Source organism: Saccopteryx leptura, chromosome 6, assembly GCF_036850995.1.
Source record: "Saccopteryx leptura isolate mSacLep1 chromosome 6, mSacLep1_pri_phased_curated, whole genome shotgun sequence".
In the NCBI taxonomy this organism is placed as follows: Eukaryota; Metazoa; Chordata; class Mammalia; order Chiroptera; family Emballonuridae; genus Saccopteryx; species Saccopteryx leptura.
Window position 1 is genome coordinate 167,992,102 of NC_089508.1, and position 13,628 is coordinate 168,005,729.

General features: G+C 45.6%; 1 protein-coding gene across 1 annotated transcript in view; it reads left to right on the plus strand.

Moving 5' to 3' along the window:
• The window catches only part of SH3RF2 (SH3 domain containing ring finger 2), a 121,979-nt gene that overhangs the window by 53,438 nt on the left and 54,913 nt on the right, over positions 1–13,628 (plus strand). The window contains exons 4-5 of the mRNA XM_066341697.1: positions 137–232; positions 7,731–8,054. Of these exons, the coding sequence (XP_066197794.1) occupies positions 137–232; positions 7,731–8,054 (420 nt within the window). The remainder of the gene's footprint in view (positions 1–136; positions 233–7,730; positions 8,055–13,628) is intronic.

Consider the following 13,628-nt stretch of genomic DNA (forward strand, 5'->3'; position numbering starts at 1 on the left):
TTATGTAACTAAGTTGTGAAAGAGCTGCATTCCTAGCACCTTACACCATCTGGGACTCCAAGTTGGTGTCCACAGAGAAGTTTCACCTCGTGAGAACTGTGAGTACTCACTGACCATGAGGCCTTTTCTCTTTCAGGATGATATCATCACTGTGATCAGCCGAGTGGACGAGAACTGGGCAGAAGGAAAGTTAGGCGATAAAATAGGCATCTTCCCAATCTTGTTTGTTGAGGTACGTGAGTATCGATTCTACATCTCATTCAAGCTTACTCAGGAAGATGCACATCCCACAGTGATTCCTGAGAGCAATTTCTATTTGATCTGAGGCTTATTCAGAACTAAGTAATGTCTCTAAAGAAAAGATGTCAGATGATAACATCCAGTTCTGGCAAGAGTGTGGGGCAATGAGCCTTTTCCTTCTGCTAATCGGAATGTAAATTGGTATAGCCTCTCACATCAAAACTCAAGCTCCTTTCAAGAATGTTAAAAATGTATGTCTCCTGGGCCCTGGCCGGCTGGCTCAGCGGTAGAGCGTCAGCCTGGCGTGCAGGGGACCTGGGTTCGATTCCGGGCCAGGGCACATAGGAGAAGCACCCATTTGCTTCTCCACCCCTCCCCCTCTCCTTCCTCTCTGTCTCTCTCTTCCCCTCCCGCAGCCAAAGCTCCATTGGAGCAAAGTTGGCCCCGGGCGCTGGGGATGGCTCTGTGGCCTCTGCCTCAGGTGCTAGAATGGCTCTGGTTGCAACAGAGCAACGTCCCAGGTGGGCAGAGCATCGCCTCCTGGTGGGCATGCCGGGTGGATCCTGGTCGGGCGCATGCGGGAGTCTGTCTGACTGCCTCCCTGTTTCCAGCTTCAGAAAAATACAAAAAAAATAATAATAATAAAATTTAAAAAATGTACGTCTCCTTTGAATCAACAATTCCACATCTGAGAGTTTATGGTAAGGTAATATTAAAACAAATATGTAGAGATACAGGTATAAAATGTGCAAAAGTATTCATCTTAGCATTGTGTATAATGGTAAAAAAAAAGAAAAGAAAAGAAATAACCTTAAAAAATCTTTTAAGAAAACAACAATAAGGATTTAGTATTTAAAAGAAAAAAAACAATGGTAGTAGAAAAATATATACTTATTAAAAATAATGTTAGAGAAGAATACTCAGTATTACAAAGTATTTAGTATTATGGGAAAATGTTTTATGATCTGTTGTTAAGTAAAATAAAGTCGAATGGGTATAGAGTTTCACTTAGAAGGTAAAAAAGTTCTGGAGATCTGTGTCACAGCAATGTTAATATGCTTCACACTGTTGAAATGCATGCTTAAAAAGGGCCCATAGGGTAAATGTTATGTTACATGTTTCTTATCGCAATCAAAAGAAACAAATTGAACTATATAAAACTAGCTTTATAAATATATGTGTGTGTATTAATGGATAAGGAACTTAAAGGAAACGTACCAAAATATTACCAGTAGTGATGACCAGATGGTGAAATTCTAGGTGACTTTCATTTTTCTCTGCTGGCTTGTATTTGGTAAATCTTCTGACATGAGCACATAGTACTTGTTTGTTTTTGAAAGAAAGAAAGAACACGTGCTAGGCTATTTACCTAATATAACCGGGAGTCCCTAACCTCTGTAGATTTCAGCCTCACCCTAGCTTGAAGCAGGTCATTAAAAATTTAAGAGAGGATTCATTGATGAACTACATTTATTGGGTCCTTACCAGGCATACAGCATTGACAGTAAGCAGTGGGGAGCTATGAAAGAAATAAGAGGCATGTTCCCCGCCCTCTAGGAGAGAAGGGTGAAAACAGAACAGAGGCATAATTGGCGAGAAGGAACCAGTTGTTTTATTCATAAGAGCCAAAGTAGGTTCTGAAGTGAATGGTGTGTCCAGAATACTATACTGCTTTCAAGGTTCTCTATACTCCATCTACTGGATCAGCGCTGAAGGGATGGAAAGTGGAAGGGAGGGATGGAAGAAGTGTCCAGAGAGGCCGGTCCTCTATCTCTAATAAATACTCAGTCTCCCAATGCCTTTCCTCCTGCTGAGGTCCATCCGAGGTACACCCACCCAGTTCTCTCTACCTGATCAAATTTCACTCGTTCTACAAGGCTCAGCTAGAAACCCGCTTTCTCCAAAAGATTTCAGCAACTATTTGAACACTTGTTTATATCTTCTCTAAACACCTGATGGGTATATTACTTGTACTTTACAAGCTAGCCTAACACAGAACAAGTACTCCATTTAAAAAAATTGCTTTAGCGTGCGGAGGACCCGGGTTCGATTCCCGGCCAGGGCACACAGGAGAAGCGCCCATTTGCTTCTCCACCCCTCCGCCGCGCCTTCCTCTCTGTCTCTCTCTTCCCCTCCCGCAGCCAAGGCTCCACTGGAGCAAAGATGGCCCGGGCGCTGGGGATGGCTCCTTTGCCTCTGCCCCAGGCGCTAGAGTGGCTCTGGTCGCAACATGGCGACACCCAGGATGGGCAGAGCATCGCCCCCTGGTGGGCAGAGCGTCGCCCCTGATGGGCGTGCCGGGTGGATCCCGGTCGGGCGCATGCGGGAGTCTGTCTGACTGTCTCTCCCTGTTTCCAGCTTCAGAAAAATGCAAAAAAAAAAAAAAAAAAAAAATTGCTTAACAAGTGAATGGACAGAAAAATATTTAGGAGGTTGTCAGAGTAACCAAGAAAAAAATTAGAAAACCACTATGTGACACCCCCCCCCCCATCCTAAACATATATTCAGTCATTCAACTAATTTTTCAAAGGATGTCTGCTATGTCTGGTCCTGTGCTAAGTTCTAAAGATACAAAATAGTTGTGCGTCCCTACTTTCAGATTGTAAAGTCAGATATTAACCAAGCTATTATAAGTGTGATAATTGAAGCAAAGGGAACTTGACAGGAGGAAGTGTCTGATGTGCAACTTGTCTGAGTTGGGGGTTAGCAAAAGCCTCTTAAGCCAAGATCTGACAGATGATTAGGCGTTATGTAGGTGAGCAAGAAGGGAAGCTTAGTCCAAGAAATGTGCACAAGTCCTGCAGGAAGAGAAAGTGTGATGTATCCGACGGACCATAAGAATACTAGAGCTGGAGCTTAGAGTGTAATAGACCAACTAAAAAATAAAGCCTGGGAAATAAATGGGAGACAGGTTCCAAGAGTTTTGTAAACCATCCTATATTAATGAGGATGAGTAAGGTTATGCTACGGTAATAAACAGCCCCCAAATCTGGGTGGCTTAACAAAGAAAAAGTTATTGCTCACTCACACTATATGTTTAACACAGAATTGTGAGAGGCTCTGCACACCTAACTCATTCAAGATCCCAGACTAATAAGGCTGGGCCATCTTGTAAGCGGCACATCTGGATCACATGGACTTCCCAATTTTTGTGGCAGGGGAAGAGTGAGGAAGAGTGAGTTGTATATCAGTAAATGCCTCAGCTCTGAAGTGATACTTGTCACTCCCACTTATAGCCCATTGGCCTGAACCAGTCATATAGTATAGCCCAACCTGTCTTTAGGTCAGCTGAGAAGTGTGGAAAAATGTGTAGAATATTTGGTGAATATTATTGTCTGTGCCATATCATCGAAGTTTGGGCTTGATCCAGAAGTCAATAGAAGCTGTTGAAAGAGTGAGTCGATGATTCCATGAGATTGGGTTTCTTAAAGGCTGCTCTGGTGACAATGGAAAGAATGATTTGAAGAAGGGGGAGAGAAAAGAAAAACAGAATGAGCAGTTAGGAGCTACTGCCTGGCTCAGTTAGAAGGTGACATGAGCTTTAACCAGTAGATTGGAAATAAGTGGCCAGATTCAAGGACCTTTTTAGAGGCAGATCCACCAGACTTGGACAGAAGTAGGGTAAAAAGGAGAGGAAGTGGTCAAGGACCCAACCCTCTTTCTGACTTGTGTATCTAGGTTAGTGATGAAGCCATTTCCTGGGTCCAGCAAGCAATATTAGCTGAAGAGCAACAATTTTGTTGATTGGGAGACAGTGGTTAAGGGTCTAAGGACAGAGATCAGCTACAACTAATATCTACCTGGTCACCTAGGAAGTGCTAAAATTTCCACTGATGAGAGCTCACACGGTCCCTTATGTTATTTTAAGAAGCTTCTTCATAACTGGGGGAGGGGAGCACCAATGATTTCGGTACCCATTTCTGACACCCTTTTTCCCCAAAACCTATACATTTAATGATTATTTGAGTACTCCCCATCCTTTAAAAATTGATGATCACAAGAATCCTCAAGATGATCATCAAACTAAGGCATGGCTTCATTCGTTCTCCTAATTGCTAGGAAGGGAAGAAGATGATCAAGTGGCAGCTCTAATCTGGGAACCTGGTTTTCAAAAATAACTTGAAATCTCAACTGAGCTTTCTAAAGCAGTGTTTAGATTTTGACTTTGGTCCTGTTAGTAAGACGAGCACTTGCTGAAGGCTCTTTAAAGAAGTTTTGAATTACCAATGCCACGCAAAGTGATCAGAAGGAAGGACAGCTTTCTTATGAGAGGGACGTGGGTTTTTTGTGGGGGGGGGGGGTTGGCATAAACAAGATTTTTCTTGTTAATGTAACATTTGATTTATTGAATTGCACCTGGATGAAAAGGTGGTAGAACAAACGCTGAGCTCACGCCCATTCTTGTCGAGACTTCTCCGACAGGCCCTGCCTGGGTCAAAGGAATCTTGCTCAGCCCAATGAACCTGAAGGATACTGTTTCAAGTGAGTGCGTGCAAATTTAAGAGATGTGCAATCCTTCCCAGACTGAGCCATTAATCACGTTGGCAGAGGACAGGGCAGAACACGAGTCACATGGAGCCCTTTGTCAGGGCTGCTGATGGAAATGCTGATGGTGTTGCTCACCTGGGGACAGACAATTAGGTGCAAGCAGAAAAAAAAGTTAACTTCATTGTAGCTGCGAATGACCGTGAAGAACTTTACTCATTAAACCAAAAGAGTGTATATTGTCCTCTTACAATGGAGGGATACGTGCTCTGGGGAGTGGAAGGACATTGTCCCCAATCCAGACAGCCATCAGAGCTTGTCTAAACAATTTCAATAAATTCCTAATTGGTCTGCCTCCTTGTAGTCTGGAATAACAGCTTTTGATGTCTTTATTTCTATTTACATACAGTAAAATCTACTGTTTGGTGTCCAGTTCTACATGTTTTGATTAATGCGTTCAGAATAACCCCACCATCATTAAGATGTAGAGTCGTTCCAACAGTCCCAACAAACATGAGGTAATGCTCCCCCTTTGTAAAGAGCTCCTTCCGGGACTCCCAACCCCTGGTAGCCACTGATCTGTTTTCTGTTGATATAGTTTTCCCTTTCCAGAATGTCACAGAAATGGAATCATACAGAATGTAGCCTTTTGAGTCTGGCTTCTTTCCTTCAGCATAATGCATTTGAGACACATCCACACTGTTGCATGTAGCAAGTAGTTCATCCCTCTTTATTGTTGAGTCCTATGCCATTGTACCATGTGCCAAAGTTTGTTTATTCATCCACCAGTTGAAAGACACTGTGGCTGTTCCCAGGTGTTGGCAACTATAATTAGAGCTGCCATGAACATTTGCATATCATTTTTTGAATGAGCATGAGTTTTCATTTCCCCAGGGTAATTATCTAGGAGTGGGATTGCTGGGTTGGATGCTAAGTATGTGTTTAACTTTGTAAGAAACTGCCAAAGCATAGCACGAACTTTCAAAAGCATAAATCAGATCATGTCTCTCCTCTGCCTAAATTTTGCCAAAGGCTTCCTTACGCTACAACAAACTTGAAGCCTCCCAGGCCCTTTGTGATTGGGCCCCTGATTATCTCTACAGTCTCGCTCGCTCCATTCCTGCCTTCTCCGTTTCTTTTGTGTCCTCCTCTCAGAGGGCTGAGTGTGCCCAGCCCTGCCCTGCCCCCGCCTCTTCAAGACCTTTCTGCTAGTTTACATTCCCTCTGCTGGCATGTTTCTACCTTCAGCTTTACATGGCTGATTTCTTCTTCTTCTCCGTGTCTCGGTTTTTTTGTTTGTTTGTTTGCTTGTTTTTTACAGAGACAGAGAGAGTCAGAGAAAGGGATAGATAGGGGCAGACAGATAGGAACAGAGAGAGATGAGAAGCATCAATCATCAGTTTTTCATTGCGACACCTTAGTTGTTCATTGATTGCTTTCTCATAAGTGCCTTGACCGCGGGCCTTCAGCAGACCGAGTAACCCCTTTGCTCGAGCCAGCGACCTTGGGTCCAAGCTGGTGAGCTTTGCTCAAACCACATGAGCCTGCGCTCAAGCTGGCAACCTCAGAGTCTCGAACCTGGGTCCTCCGCATCCCATTCCAACGCTCTATCCACTGCGCCACCATCTGGTCAGGCCGTGTCTCAGTTTAAATGTCACCTTCTCAGCAGGTTCTCCTTGATCCCCCAATCCAAAGCAGCTACCTCCCCCCGTCACTCTCTATCACAGAAGAACACATATCACTATCAGGTATTTTCTTGTTCGCTTGTTCCATGCTTGTCTTTGCCATGTATAAGTCACCCCGACCTGGCCTCAGCATTCTTATCTTTAAAGTGGACGTTATAATGATCCAACTCATACTCGATGATTTTTTTTCCAACAATATTACAAGCTTCTTGAGGCAGAAACTACATCTGCTTTAAAATTTTCTAACTGGCTATTTTCATCATCTGTACGTTGTCATTGAAAAGTTTGTAGGTGGGCATACGAGACAGACCTGTGGTTTTAGGCGGCAACTGGTGATACTCATAATAATACAAAGTTAAGTAATTGTTCTGGAAACTTTTATTCACACAAACCCCTGTTTTGTCAACATATTTTAGGTTTCTAAAGGAAATGAACTTACAGGGACCGTTGGTGGGCAAGGTATCAAAATATAATGTGGTCAGTGGTTGTGCTGGAACTAGATTGGTACTAGATTGCAAGAAGTGGTTGTTATATTTTCAGGAATTTTGCTAGCCCGTTGTTAAGCTATTGGTAGATATTTACACCACAGACATTGGTAGACTCTACAGATCAGGGTTTTGTTTGTTAGTTTTGCTGGTTTAGCAGCACACCACTAAGAAGTAGAGAGCAAAAGAAAATGATGCTAAGATGGAAGTATTTAAAAGAACTAGTTAAAGATGGTCTGAGTATAAAGATTCAGGATCCTGAATGGATTTACATTCTGGCTCAAACACTTACCAAATGTATGAACTGGAGCAACTTCATTCACACGTTATTCCACAAACACTCAGCACCCACTCTGGCGTACAGCAGAGATGCTAACGGTCCAGTGGGGGCAAGGAGAGGCAGTGGTTACATGAAAGCTGCCATGATGGGAAAGCACGGGGGCCACAGGGACACAAGGAGCAGCAGCCGCCCCCGTGGGGGAGTGAGGGGGGGGGGCGAAGGGGAAGGGGAAGTCCACTGGGTGGAAAGAAAGGTGTGGCTGGGGGAAATGCAGAAAGGAGGGGTTGCTCCCGACCAGGGGAAAATATCATGGCTTATTATGAACCCTTTGGACCTGAGGAGAAGAGAGAAAGAGTAGACCTCCTTTCAAGAGAGGTGTGAGAGTTTATTACTATAGCAAAGACACTGGAACAGATTGATAGAAGATAGAAGTGAGCAAGGAATGGCAAGTGAGGTGGTGGGCTCAGAACCGGCTTCAGACGAGCCTGGGTGAGGCTTAGCTGCTCGGGTCAGATCAGGAGGACCAACTTCTCATCAAACCTTCTGCCTTTTCAGCCAAACCTCACTGCAAGACACCTGCTGGAGAAGCACAAAGGCCGTCAGCCATCCCGCACAAAAAGCATGTCCCTGATGTCCTCATCGTCCAGAGGCAAAGCTGCCAGCATGTCCACCCTCCGAAGGGGCCCTGGCTCTAGGAGGAAGGGGTCCGGGCAATTCTCCATCACAACGGCTTTGAACACTCTCAACAGGATGGTCCACTCCCCCTCAGGGCGCCACATGGTGGAGATCAGCACCCCCGTGCTTATCAGTTCCAGCAGCCCCTCTGTGGTCAGCCAGCACCTGGAGAGAGCAGATGTTCTTCCTAGCTCCATGGCACAGGTAGGGAGCAGAGCCCTGGGGTCAGGCACCACACCATGTCACAAGTGATCCACACCATGTCACAAGCAAAACTGTGTATTTAGTTCCTTCTAGGCGTCCATAATGCATAATAAGAACTAATGCCTTATGTATCAATAGTATGTGTCAGAGTTGTGATCTCTGACATTTTATCCTTGAAACAGCCTGTGTATTAGGTATTATTGTTGTTTTTCCCACTTAACAGGTGAGAAAACTGAGGCTTAGAGGAGTTTAACCACTTGTCACATTCTCACAGATACTTTGCTTTCCCACATTAAGTGACTTTACATGGGTCTGCTCCCTTAAAGAACTACCCTTCAAGGAGAAAATGGCACCCATTTTCTAGGTAGGATCCTGGCATCACAGTTTGAAATTTTACTGTTCCATCCTCTGGCAAGGTATGACATATCATGTGTAAAGAATAAAAAGAAATGGTAGGGCCCTGGCCAGTTGGCTCAGTGGTAGAGCGTCAACCTAGCATGTGGAAGTCCCTGGTTCAATTCCCAGTTAGGGCACACAGAAGTGGCGACAATCTGCTTCTCTCCTCCTCCCCTTTCTCTCTCTCTCTCTCTCTTTCCCTCTCTCTCTCTCTCTCTCCCTCTCCCGCAGCCATGGCTTGATTGAGTTGAGCACATTGACCCCAGGCATGAGGATGGCTTTGTGGAGACTCCATCTCAGGCGCTATAGAAAGCTCCATTTCAAGCATGGCCCCTGATGGGCAAAGCTTTGGCCTCAGACAGGGTTTGCCAACTGGATTCTGATCAGGGCATATGTGGGAGTCTGTCTCTGCATCACCCCTCCTCTCACGAAAGGAAGGAAGGAAGGAAGGAAGGAAGGAAGGAAGGAAGGAAGGAAGGAAGGAAGGAAGGAAGGAAGGAAGAAAGAAAAAGGAATGATAGGTTGTTGGGTGCTTTCAGGACCGGCTACATAATTTGCAGGGCTTAGTGAAATGAAACTGCAGCCCTCTTACTCAGAAATGATTGTGAATTTCAAGATGGCAACAGTCGAGCATTAAACCAAGTGGAGGGCCCTTCTGAGCACAAAGCGCTGTGTGACTGCACATGCCACATACCCCTGAAGCCAGGCCTGGGTGTTTCCATATGGAGCACCTGATGAGATTCTGTACACAAAGTGCTTAGCACGATGCCAGGCACATACTAAGTACCTGATAAGCATCAGCTAATAATATTATTACTAATAAGCCTGGTCACTGAGTTGCCCACTGAAGCAGATCAGCCAGGGGGCAGATGTGGCACTCCAGCAGCACAAGGACTCCTTACAGCATGTGGCTATTTAGGTTGGAGGGCCCTTTAGAAGGTGAAGGACTGGAGGTATGAGGTGGAGTAATTAAGAACTGCATGGTGGGTATTCTGCTGAAAACACTCTTTGGAACCATGCAGGTGGCAACTCGATAGGACAAACCTCAACTTGCACCGATGTATTTTTTTTGAAGCTGTATGTCTTGTTTTTAAACAGGAATCTCTACCTTGGGATTCAATGGCTTAATTGGACTCTAATCCCTTTTTAACAAGACAGGGAGGAGGAGAGAAGTCAAGGGCTTCTGAAAGACTTGTGTGCTGGTCTAAAAGGAAAACAATCACCTTTTATAACACTTCATCTCTCAGACCACTGTCTGCATCTGGGAGAGGCTGGCTGTTCCCTTGACTCTGCCCACCACCTGCACCACACACACACACACACACACACACACACACACACACACACACGTCCACTTTCCCTTTCATATACACTCTCTTCACGCTAAAAAAAAAATACAGAAAACTCCCATTCTACACACACACATTCCAAATACTTTTTTACAAGTACATACATGCTTTGTGCCCAAATTTCTCCCTCCACCACACACACACACACACACACACACACACACACACACTCACACTCACACGGGCCTGTTGACTCACAAGCCTAAGAGTGACAGAATTTTTCTGAAACTCTTCTTTATAAATAGACAGAGATATATAAAGCACAGCCCACACTCAGCAGATAGGAGCTAGCTCACTCAGCTAGCTCACTCAGTTGGCTTCTCCAAAGATTTAGCCAAGTCACTTTCCATGTACCTTTTTAATTCTTCTTCCTGCTCATTTACCTCCTCTAACAGAGAGGCTGGACAGAAATGGGGAATCCCAGTAGGATTCAAAACAAGTAGTATTTCTTCCTAGTTTTCACAAACAGGGAGAATTCCAAAATGTGGCAATTCCCAGAGAACCACTGCACTGTGTCCCTGGCTTTTACTTGATCCAGATGGCTGTGGATTATAAGTACCTCTACACCTTTTCCCAGGTGTGGCCAAGAACTCTTAAAAATGTTCCACTTATGAGCTACATCTAATGGTGAATGGAAAACTGAACAAATGATAAGCTCTCCTGTTTCCTTTTTCTCTGACATCCTGTAGAGCTGTGGTTGGGTCTAGCTGATTGAGCTCCCCTGCTTTCCTCATCCCAGTACCCTGCACAGTGCCTAGTCCCTAATAGGTGCTCCATAAGTCGAAGAATCAAGACTTTTGTGTTTTTTTTAAGGTAGAAGCAGGGAGGCAGTCAGACAGACTCTCACATGTGCCCGACCGGGATCTACCCGGCATGCCCACTAGAGGGTGATGCTCTGCCCATCTGGGGCGTTGCTCTGTTGCAGCCAGAGCCATTCTAGCACCTGAGGCAGAGGCCATAGAGCCATCCCTAGTGCCCGGGCCAACCTTGCTCCAATGGAGCCTTGGCTGCAGGAGGGGAAGAGAGAAATAGAGAGAAAGGAAAGGGGGAAGGGTGGAGAAGCAGATGGGCACTTCTCCTGTGTGCTCTGGCCAGTAATCAAACCTAGGACTTACACACACCAGGCCAACGCTCTACCACTGAGCAAACCAGCCAGGACCAAAGAATGAAGACTTTTGACTAAAATATCTGGGCAGATGGTGGTGGCATATACTCAGGAAATACTGAAGGAAGAATAGTTTCCTATAGGAAGTTCATAGGTCAGTGTAACTCTTTCAACCAATAAATATCTGTTAAGTGCTTGCAATCTACTAATAATCATGATGAGTACTGGGGATTCTACTACCAAAACAAGAACAGCAATAATAATCTCAAATATTTATTAAATCTAATTGGATGGATGGATGGACAGATAGATGGATACATACATACATACATATATACATACATAGACAGATACATAGATAGAGTGATATCCTCTGATAAGAAAGTCTTTTTTTGTTTCCAGTCTCCTGTGCCCTGACCTCCATCCTAAAATATGCTAAGAGTCTTTGTAGGGGAATTGTTTTCACCACTTTACAGCAAGGTCCCCAAAAGAAAATGATTCAGCCAAAGTTCATGTAATTAGTAAACAGTGAGAGCCTGGGCTGCCCCAGGAATTGTCTGCGTCTGGAGCATAAGCCCTGTCACTACACTATGCCCCAACAGAGACCTCGTCAGGCAACATCATTATGTTGGTGCAGTTTGTCTTGGATGTCTGTCTGTAGCACCTCTTCTCTTGAAATCTTCTCTTGACTTCAAGGCCGATCAACATTCTCTTCCCCACCCACCTCTAAGTCATTTGCACCTGGAGAAGATTTTAATTTGCTATCACTTTATTTCTTTATAAACTACCAACTGTGTCCAAGCTCTGCGTATGGTGCAGCAGACACTAGGAGTGAGCTCTGGCCCCTAAGGAACTCACCATCCAGCAGGGATACAAAAGAATTAATGACCGACTCTAGTGGAGTTAGGCTTCCTAAAGGGAAATGAGGACCCCGAGGGCACCCATGCTGACTGACTTGGTGAAGAGACTCAGAAGTTAACCACACAGAACTGGAGACTGAGCAAGTCATTCCCTTTGCAATTTCCCCCAAGCCCCCTGATGCTACTAGGCCTCAGTTCGATGCTCGTCTGTCTTTAACACCTACCTCTCCATCGCCTGCTGCTCGCCCTCCTAGCAGGACAAGAGGCCCTCAGAGCTCTGCAGGGCCCGGTGAAACATGAAACTGCAGCTCTCTTACTCAGAAATGATTGTGAATTTCAAGATGGCAACAGTCAAGCATTAAACCAAGTAGAGGGCCCTTCTGAGCACAGAGCCCTGTGTGACGGCACATGCCACACCCCTGTGTGATGGCACATGCCACACACCCCTGAAGCCAGGCCTGGGTGTTTCCATGTGGAGCACCTTATGACATACTGCCCATATCTGAATTGAACCACGCTGTATGCTTTTATTACATATAACATTTGAATGTGAGCCCCTTCTGTGACCGTGGGGGCATAAGTCCAGGGAAATTCTGTAGGTAAGAGTCCCTTGAGGTTGTGCCCAGGCCCCACCAACCCAGCAGAGGGAAATTGCAGGAATATGAAGTCAGTTTTCTGAAAATACCTCTAAAGTCACCCTAGTGAGATAGCCCTGTCCCCCTCTGCAGGTAAAGACAAGCCTTGGGTTGTCCTTCAAGTCTTAAACACTAAAGGGCAGTGACTTCTACCTTCTCATAAGGAGAAGCCCGAGCAGGGAACTTGGTCTTCCTATTGTCACTGTGTCTTCTCACCTGCGGGCGACCACCTGACACCTCTGGGTGGAATGTCAGACCACCTCAGAGATGAGCTTTGGGCTAAAGACAACTGCACCTTCCCTCTACAATGACTGGATTTCACTCCACTCCACTGCTGCTAGCCACTCCCTGCCCCCCCCCACTCCAACCCACCTTCTGCCCACCATTATTGGGAAGTGGAAGGAACAGTGTCACAAAACAAATAAAAATAAAAACAACTGTCCTTGAAAACAATTCAGAATTAGACCTGAAGACACGGAGTAGGTTCTGGGAGAACCTGGGGTGGAAGAGGTTCCGTAGGAGAATTGGAACCAGTGCACTTGGCCTTCGGAAGAACCCTGCGGATTATTCCCAGGTCTGCCTTAGAAGAAGAAAGGGTGTCAGTCGCATGGGACACAGGTCAGAAAGAAGCCCTTCATCAATGCCTTTTAAGGAGAAGTCCCAGTATCAGGCCCACCCTGGCAGTTCTACAACTGGCTTGTTCAGGATGGGGGGCCTGCTGGCCCCATGTCCCACACTCACAGAAGAATGAGGCATTCACGTTTTCTCGTACCGTTGGCATTCTGAGGGAGCCTGCTCCTTCAGCCTCCCTTCCAGGGAACCAGCCTCTCTCTCGCCTCCTCCCTCCTGTCAATCCTTCCCACCCCTTCTTGTGGGCTGCCCCTCCCCCTGAGTCACAGATCCAGGTTAGCGGAACTGCGGTATAAGCAGGAGCCTGTCATCATTCCTGACTTCTCTCTTACCCTCACCTCCTACAGTCCGCAAGCTCGTTTGGCCACCTAAATGGTTATTACTTCTGTCCGTTCGTTCACTGCCTCAGTTTTGGTCCTCAGCTCTTGCCTATTGCTTCAGCCCTCCTCCCTGGTCTCCCAGAACCTTGCTCAGTTGCTACACCCCACCCCACCCACCCTCTCACCTGCATTCAACCTTCCAACCACGGCCTCCATAAGGAGCTCTAAAAAACTCAAACCTCTGTCAGTTGTTTTCCTTCCCCAAACCATCCACGGTTC